General features: G+C 42.1%; 1 protein-coding gene across 7 annotated transcripts in view; it reads right to left on the bottom strand.

Moving 5' to 3' along the window:
• MAPK4 (mitogen-activated protein kinase 4) overlaps positions 1-9,397 on the bottom strand; it is a 241,106-nt gene that overhangs the window by 17,752 nt on the left and 213,957 nt on the right. For all 7 annotated transcript variants that reach the window (XM_069104223.1, XM_069104190.1, XM_069104219.1 and 4 more), the window contains 2 exons: positions 7,215-7,359; positions 405-566 (listed from right to left, as the gene is read on the bottom strand). In XM_069104223.1, coding sequence (XP_068960324.1) covers positions 405-566; positions 7,215-7,272 — 220 coding nt within the window. In that variant the 5' untranslated portion in view covers positions 7,273-7,359. The remainder of the gene's footprint in view (positions 1-404; positions 567-7,214; positions 7,360-9,397) is intronic.

Below are 9,397 nucleotides of genomic sequence, written 5' to 3' on the forward strand. Positions count from 1 at the left end.
GCTGTAATGCAGTGATGTCCTCAGGAGCTATTAAGGTGAATACTTTCATGCTAATATGTTTTCTTGAGTTTCCATGTCTGTTTTTTATAGTGATTCTCTCTCCTTACTCACCACCAGACCATTAGTTCTTGCTTTTGACTCCATTTGGGGTGCTCTACCTGTACAGTTACCATCAAATACCACTGGGACCAATCAGTGGCTCACAGATGGCTAACCTCTAAGCTAGGTCATTATATCAATCTTGAAAATTGCAAGCAGTTAGGAGAGCTGATTTAGCAAGGGAAGGAAGGGTCCTGGGCATGAGAGCTGACCATTCCCCTGTGGTCGGATAGCTGCCTCCATATGGTCATTGAGGAGGGGCCAATTACACAGAGGTAAGAAAGACTCTCATAAAGTTCAGCTACCTTCACTGTTGACTTCTGGGAGCAGCTTTCTCAGTGGCTTTTTCACTTCCCAGGTGCTGTTGATGAAGGAGGGCATCACTCTGAGGAGCTCATCTTTATCTTCCTCCCGAATTACAGGAATTGTCTCCAGGATAAGCTGCATCTGTTCCAACTCATGACTCCCTGAAGAAGAAAACATCAGAGGAATTACATCTGCCAAAAAATACCCTGGGGTCAAAGATGAAGTTTTGGGATCCTTGGGAATGGCAGTTTGGTACAATGGAGAACCCTGGACCTGAAATTCAGGAGACTTGGGGCCTAATCCTGGCTCTGCTCCCAACTAGCTGTGTCACCTTGGGCAAATCATGTTTCCTCTCTGAGTCTCTGTATCTTATCAAATAAAGGAGGTGGACCAGCTAATCCTGAAAAAGCTCACTTTCAGCTCCATTCTATGCTTGGCACAGGAGAAAGAATGTTAGATTTTGCATCAGGGGACACTGGGCTCAAATCTAGGCTCTGCCACTTCTACCTCTGAGACCTTATGAGAGTCACTTAAATTCTGAGTCTTAGGTATAAAGTGAGAGATTCTGACTAAATGGATTTGTGAGGCCTCTTCTAGCTCCAAATCTATGACCCTATTATTCTAAGTTACAGGCCCAACTATGTCTTTGCCAAAAACAGTGTTACAAGAACCCCAGCTTGACTTTTCAGGTGTTTAGCAGCCTCATCTCTGTCTTCTTATGCCAAGATGGAGAAGATGCTAACTATAAGACCAAATGTGACCCTGACATTTCATGGTCCAATTAGTTGTTTTTTATCTGAAAAACTCTTCTCTGGAATGGAAGAAAAACAGGAAAGACTCCACACAGTGAGTAAGAAGCACTTCAGTCAGCTGAACAAGCAGCACTTTTAAAAAGCATGTGTTATCCAAATGTTTGGTGTCACACAGATATTGCCTTGGAATTAATGCTTCACTGTCCCCTGGGGGAAGGACTTGGCTACAAGAGAGATCACGTCTGCAGGACAGGTGGTCAGGATCAGAAAAAATGCAAACACAGAGGGGCACAATCCCTCATCATCTTATCTTATCTTATCTTATGTTATTTTCTCATAAGCTTAGAAAATGCAGGTGCTGGTCCCAGTAGTCTTCTTTCCATTCCAAATTTTCCACCATTCCCGATTCTGTTCTTCCTACCTGGAAGAGCCTCTTCCCTTCTCTGTAGTTGAAAGTGCCTCCTCCATGGAGCCTTTGTGCCTTCGTCCAGTCTCACAAGCCTTCCTCCCTTCACTGAGCTGCTACACTGTGCGCCAATTGAGATGCATACATTTAGAGACATCTCCACTCCAAATGTCCATATGGACTATTTGTGCCCGACCTGGAGTCTTTCAAGTTTGCATTTGTCTGATCAGCCACATCGGACACAAGGTACCTTGATTCTGACACAGTGATGTCATTTTGGTCCTTTCTGAGCCTGAAGGACAACGATCACAGTGTGCACCAATCCAATTTAGCACCTGACCATGCCAGGTCTTATACTCAAGTCCTTTTGGATACTGACTGTGTCATTTTGAAAAGTTAGTGTGGATGGCACAGTTCTTCTAGGCAAGCCTAGATCAAAAGCCAGAAGAATTTGGAATCTTTAAAAAACGAAAAGGGAAGATGAGTGACTCTCTTCCCATTTGTACCCTCTTTTAGCATGTCCCACTTTTGTTCATCTAGTGCCTACCAACAGGAGACAAAAGTTACATAGCAGTGGGAAGAATGAGAGGACGGAGGAAAAACAGCCCCTTAGATGGACCTTATGGGGCACTCGAAGGTCTCTATTAGTGACAGAGGGAGCCCAGGGAGTCTGATATTTCCAGAAGGAAGTATAAAACACCAGAGCTATGGGAGCCTCACAGGTATCTTGACTCAGGGAACCACTCCCTAGGCCCCTCTGCTCCGCCCATCAGACCTCTCAGAATGAGGGCACTAGTATCTTCTATCTCATTTCCCTCTGAGCTAAGTTACAAAAAACTAGGGACTATTTGAATCTCCTGCTCAAGCGAAAGGAGATTCTGCCTAAGAGTTAGTTGACTCTAGTCCTAGCTTTGACTCTAAACCTCTGTGATCCTTAACTTCTTTATTTGGAAAATAAAAGGCTTCAGTTAGGGTTTGGACTAGGAGAGTTCTAAGAGCCCTCTAAACTCTGAGATTTCAGGAGGCTACGGTTTGTTCCTTAGACGATCCTGAAGATCTTTTCTAGTCTCCACATTCTATTATTATTGTAGTCTTGGTTAACTTTATGATGAAAACAAATTAGGTGATTATTTCAAAGTTATAAAAATTGGAGTGTAACTTAAATTACATTTACTTACAAAAGTAAAACCTAAATGCACAAAAAGCTTAGGAAACATGACAAAAGTTATGAGGAAAATGGAAAACTGATGGTGGAAGCGCCAGTGCTATTAAGCATATAAATGGAAAACAAGGCAAGGTTTCCTACTTGACCATTACAAGTTCAATAACAAATCTAAAAAAATTACTTAAAACTATTCTTACTTAGGATTCTTCATGTAGTATGTGCTTCATTTAAATATGGATGAACAAATTTTCACTCCATTTAGAACTCATGTTTGGATGTACACAAAAACTGCTTAAGTTAAAACATCCAATGGAGTCTAAGATTAGCTGTGTGAATCTGTGCAAGTCACTTGACCTTGAATGTTCATTTCCTCAGCTGTTAACTGGGGATAAGAATCCTTGACTTATCTACTTCACAGGCTGAAAACTGTAAATGGAAGTGCTACAGTATATATATAGAATGCATATGAAAGCTCTAGGGTTCTATGATCATAAGGGATTATTATTTCGTCCAGGAAAACAGTCCTGATCCAGCTTGGACATGCCCCACTCCCCGTCCTTGCCAAGACCCTTAACATATTCCTTTGGTCCTTGCCTTCTCTTCTATACAGAAGTAAACTTTGTTTTCCATCAGGTAGGAAAGTAAATAAAAGAGTCGAAGTGGGCTCCCCTTGAGCCAAGGTCCCCCCACGGAGCCTTCACAGGCTGCTCACAAAGGGGCTGTGCTGCCCAAACATTAAGATAAGGCATCACTTGACCTTCGCTGCTCACCGCGCTGGGTTTCATCGGTGTCCCCGGGCCCAGACAGCGGCTCTGGTATGCCCTGCTGTTGGATATCCCAGAGATGGACTGGATCCTGTGCAAACAAACTTATCTTTACCATTCCTGAGGGCCTTCACTCTGTCACCAAGTGGGGCCATTTCCCATGGCGAGAGCTGGGCAGCCTTCCTGGAGTCAGCCCCCTGCTGGGAGGCCCTGGGTATAACAAACACCTTCCACATCATTAACTGACTTTGTACTTACTTAAGTAGAAGACACAAAGTCATAGTTGGGGCTTGAAGGGCAATTATTCAGACATAGCCCCTTTCAACCCTCATTCTCCTAAGAGAATTCTATTTCACTGACCCCTTTAACTTGTCTTTGGGCATTCTTTTCCAGTCTTGGTTTTCTTGGCCCAGAATGTCTTTCCCTTTCTTCCTATGGGTCTAAGATCAACCACTCCTTCAAGTTCCACTTTAAATCTGGTATCCTTCAAGTTTTCTCTGCCCCCTCTGATCTTTCCTTCCTTCACGTTCTAATAACACTTACTTGTGACTCCTCATGGTACCTAGAACATGCCAACTAGAGCAATAGGATTTGAGAGCCACAAGGGACCTTAAACACCAATTAGTTCAACTCTCTCACTTTAGATATAAGGTAATTGGGGCTCAGAGAGTCCCTTGCCCAAGGTCACACACAAAATAAGGATCGGATGTAGGATTCCAACAGAAATCTCTTGACACCAGAGCCAGTCCTCTTTCCAGAATACTGGGCCATCTCCCTTGTATTATTTTTTATCTTTCCATGTACATGTCTTGTCTCTTCAACTAGACTATAAGCTCCTGTAGACAGATTTTTTTTTGCTTTTTGTAGGGGGGAAGGCGGTGCAATTGGGGTTAAGTGACTGACTTGCCCAAAGTCACATGGCTAGTTTTTGTGTTAAGTGTCTGAGGCTGGATTTGAACTCAGGTCCTCCTGACTCCAAGGCCGGTGCTCTATTCACTGTGCCACCTAGTTGACCCCTGTAGAGAGATGTTTTGACCTTTTTAAGTAGCCAAGATGGTAGGTAGTGGCAGCATACCACCCATCAGCCCCTACCCCTAAGTCTATTCTATATGTCTCTGTACAAAAGAGCAAACAACAGGCTTATTATGTACCTGTTAAAAGGCACCTGTATTCAGTTGTATCAACTATCAGAATTATAGGCAAAGAGACCAGGGGGAAACAATAACCAGCAGGTACTTTGAGGCTGACAAAGCACTGAATGTACACTATTTCATTGGATTCCATTAGGTGGGCACATATTCATTACTCTGCCTTGGAGGCAATGCTGTGTGGTGGAGAGAGAGCTGGGTTCAGGCCCCACCTCTGATGCATACTGCCTAAATTCATATCTGGCCCTGGGCAAGTCACTTAATCTATTGTCAACTCTCTAAGACAACAAGCTGCAGAAAATGTGCCAACCTACATATCGTAGACCACAGGTCTAATTCCTATCCCTATCCGTGTTTGACAGATAAATGACTTGCTACTAATCACACAGCTAGGAAGTGTCAAAGGCAAGATTTGAACCTAGGTTTTTCCTGGTTCCAAAATCCAGCACTCTCTTATACTAGACTGCCTGGTTCAGACTCCATAGGGCTGAATATCCAAATGTGCTAAGTGATGGCAAACATCTCATCTTCCCTGATTCTCTGATTAGCAACACTCTTTCCTCTGTGTTGCAACCATCAGCAATAAAGTATTTTACTTATTGATGCTTGTGCTTTATCTCCTTAAGTAGAATGTAAGCTCCATAAGGACAGAGAGAATGTCTTATTCAAACTTAATATCCTCCCAGCACCTAGCACAATGTCTCGTACATAGTACATGCATTTAATAGATATTGACTGAATAAATAAATGAATGTGTAAATACTTGGGTTGGGCATATTCTGTGGTGGTAAAAGGACATAGTCTTAAGGACCCGATCTATAGCACCTTTCTTACCCATATCCCAACATAGGGGTAGCTATTTTTGGTCCAGAACTCTACAATATGATAGACAGCTGGCAAGGGTCAGGGTTCACTGACCAACAGGGTCTTATTCTCAGGTGCATGTATAGGATGTGCTCAGGTGCACTCTAATGTCTTCTTCCCCAACTGATTTTTGCATCTCATTTTTAAAGTTTGTTTGTTAATTTTAGAAAAATTAAGTTTAGTTAAGGTTTAGTTTGCTAAAAATAATGTCCTTTACACTTGATGATTCAATACACTGCCCTTAAAAATAAATGTAAATTATCTGATGGTACACCCTGAAGGAATGTGCTGCACATGTTGTAGGTCCCACCATGGTGGTGCAGTGGGTATTCTCTGGAGGTAGCGTCTGAGACCTTGGACAACTCTTGACCATAGTCCTTTCTGGCAAGGGCAGGTCTCATGTGGAGGGGGTACAGACACATTCCAATTTTCCTTTCACCATTTCCAAAGACAAGAAAGCACATAGGGTATGTAAATGTGCTTTTGAGACATACTTCCATCTACCTGGGTCTCCAGCCTACCAACAAGTCTTCCCTGGTATTTCTACCCACTCAAGTCCTAATTCTGCCACACAAAGACAAGATTTACTACAAGTTCTTTGGACCATTATATTGGCCTTCTAAGTGGCATGCCTGCCTCTATTCTCCCCATTTCTTTCTCTTATCAATCCCTTATACTGCTTCCAGATTTATCTTTCTTATACACAGATCTGGTCATGTAGCTCTTCTGATTAAAAATCTTCTGTGGCTCCCTATTATACCTATTAAGCAAAGTTTTAACTCTTTTGTCTGGTGTTCAAGGCTCTCCACAAACTAGCCACCTTCCTTATCCAATCTTAGTGTTTATTTTTTTCCTCCATGCACTTTTTATCTCAGCCAAACTGAAATTTTCTTCTCCCAAATATACACTGAGCTGTCCAATCTCCAAGGCACTTTTCTCACAATTTCCTATAAATGGAACGCCTCCTTTTTCCCCCTCTTAGCCTGATGAATTCCTATCCATCCCTTAGGACCCAACTCAAGTCTCTCCTCTTGCATGAAGGCTTCCCATCCCACATCCCTGCCTTGCCATTGAGTGACAATCTTTCTGTTGGATTTCACATGGCACCATACCACATATATACCATATATTATTTTTATATGTGGTATATCTCTCTCTATATCATACATAGACCTTTTTGTGTGTGTATATGTATATATGATTAATGTATATATATAACATAGGCTATGTATGATATATTTATACTATTTATATGTGTATATATACATACACATCATGTTTTATATATACACACATTATATAAAACATAGAGGATAAATCTCACATTTAAATAGCATATATATACGCACAGAAATATATCACACACACACACATAGGCTAAATATATTTCTTGAGTATGTCTTGAGACATAGGATCATGGCTCACCTTTCTGAGTTTCAGTTTCCTCATCAAATAAATGATGTTTTTGCTTCCTATCCTTCACAGATGATGGTGAGAAATGTATTTTTTCAAACCTTAAAGCATGATACAAATGTGCATTATTAATTGTTACTGATTTATTGGTCTCAGCTAATCTGTGTTCTGGAAAGCCAAATTTCAGCCACAGAGAATTCAAATGAGGGTGGCATAAGCCCCCATTTCCATTCAATTATTCTATTTTATAAAATGAAATGTTATAAGGAAAGGAACAAAGGAAAGGCAGGCACCCACCAGCAAACAGCATCTTTCCTGTGAGCATTTCAGCCAAGATGCAGCCAGCTGCCCACATGTCTATGGCCTTGGTGTAGTTGTTGGGAGAGAGAAGCAAGCGGGGAGATCGATACCATTTTGTGACCAGCCCTTCTGATAGATAACCCTGGAAGAGAAAAGACAAAAACATCAGACCAACAGGTAAGTGATGCTCCTGAAATTCATGTCTTCCCACACTACTAATAGTCCAGTCTCTATGAAGAGACATGGGAGTGAAATAGGAAGAACTTGTCCTTTCTGTCTCTTCCTGGTTATACTGATGGGAAGCTGCAGGCATTTGGTAAATCATGGCTCAGATCTGTTATAAGTCACGGTGCTGGGTGGAGCCAAGTATAGGGTCTTGGCCTGGTACATTGGTCATAGAAGTATTTGATAGAATTTGGGGGCAAGTGAAAGTCTCTGAGTCTAGGAAAAACAGCAGTCACAAAGTGCATGCATTTAACTTTTCTCAAACACAGAATATAATTAACTTAATTTTTACACACAGCACTTGGTGATCTGGTTGGCAAACTTCAGTTATAGCTGAAGTTTTGTCCAGAGAATTCAAAGACTTTGGGTTAGAAGAGTTAATGGTGGGAGTTTATTTCACTAGAGGATTTTAAAGAAATTATAAAAGAGAATAGAAATACCCACAAGGGAGAACATCAACAAGAATTGGCAGTGAGGCATAGTAGAGAATTGAACTTGCAGTCAGGGTTAGTAGAATGAGCCAATTTGGAGGGGAAGCAGGTAATGGAGTACTGAATTAGTTGTGCATGAAGCTGGAGAGAAGACATAAAAGTAAAGGCTGTTTCAGGACACCCTGGCTCAAAAAATATCCCTACTGGATGGAGACCCTGGTTAAATATCAATTTCAAAGGAAGAGTAACACATTAACCCACCATCAACCACCAATGCTTACAAATTAGATTATTGGGGATTATAGGTTTCATGGGCAGCTAGATGGCACAGTGTATAGAGTGCTGAACCTGGAATCAGGAAGACTTATCTTCATGAATTCAAATCTGGCCTCAGACACTTACTAGCTGGGTGACCTTGGGCAGTCACTTAACCCCGTTTACCTCAGTTTCCTCAATCTGTAAAATGAACTGGAGAAGGAAATGGCAAACCAGTAGCTTTACCAAAAAAAACCAACCAAACCCACAACCAAACAGGGTCATGGAGAGTCTGAAATGACTGAACAGCAACAATAAATGGGTTTCATAGCATTTAGAGCTAAAACCAGAGCCCATTCTGTCCTGTTCTGTTTTATAGAGGAGGGAACAGAGGCTCAGAGAGGGGAAACTCTTCCACTCACAGTCACTAATACAGGAAGTAGCCAGGATTCAATCCCATATCATCAAACCCCAAATCCAACTCTTTGTCTATCACACCATTCTCTAGTAACTCAGTCACCTGAGGGTGGGAAATGAGACAGACAGTTTCAATGGGGTTTTAGGAAAGGTCCAAGTCAATTTAATTTGACAAATCTTTATTAAATATATACTGTGTGGGGTGGCTAGGTGGTGCAGGGAATAGAGCACCGGCCTTTGAGTCAGGAGGACCTGAGTTCAAATGTGACATCAGACACTTAACACAAAAACTAGCCGTGTGACCTTGGGCAAGTCACTTAACCCCAATTGCCCTGCCCCCCCAAATATGTACTGTGTGCAAATATTTATTAAGTGCCTAACGTGTACAAGACATAACATGGACCATTCTCTAGGGATGTGTGGGGTAGGGTGCTGAATAGCAAGAGAGCAACCCAGGGATCCCAAGAGGAGGGCACTCAAAGGGGAGGAAGGGTAAATGGGGAGAGACAGAGGCTCCCTGAGCAAGCGCCACTTTTCTAGCTTTGTCTTTTCTGCTGTTCTCTCACACGTATCTCTCCAAGGTCAAAGTGTCCTGTTAGCTGTTCCCCAAACACATTCTGCACTTCCTCATCTCTGTCTCTCTGCTTAGACTATTCCATCTCCACTGGGAATGTCCTCTCTTCCTCCTTTTCTCTACATTTACTTGTGCAAATCCTACCCTCCTTACTTCTCTATTTCCGTAACTGGAAACTGCTATACCACCAGTCACCTGGTCTCTAAGGTTCGAAACTCCAGTTACTCTGGACTCTCCCCTCTCATGTTGAGTCAGTTAAGGAGTCTCGACTCTCCCCT

Source organism: Petaurus breviceps, unplaced genomic scaffold (genome assembly GCF_028583685.1).
Source record: "Petaurus breviceps papuanus isolate PSGF00001 unplaced genomic scaffold, PetGlider_PUasm1.0 131, whole genome shotgun sequence".
Classification (NCBI taxonomy): domain Eukaryota; kingdom Metazoa; phylum Chordata; class Mammalia; order Diprotodontia; family Petauridae; genus Petaurus; species Petaurus breviceps.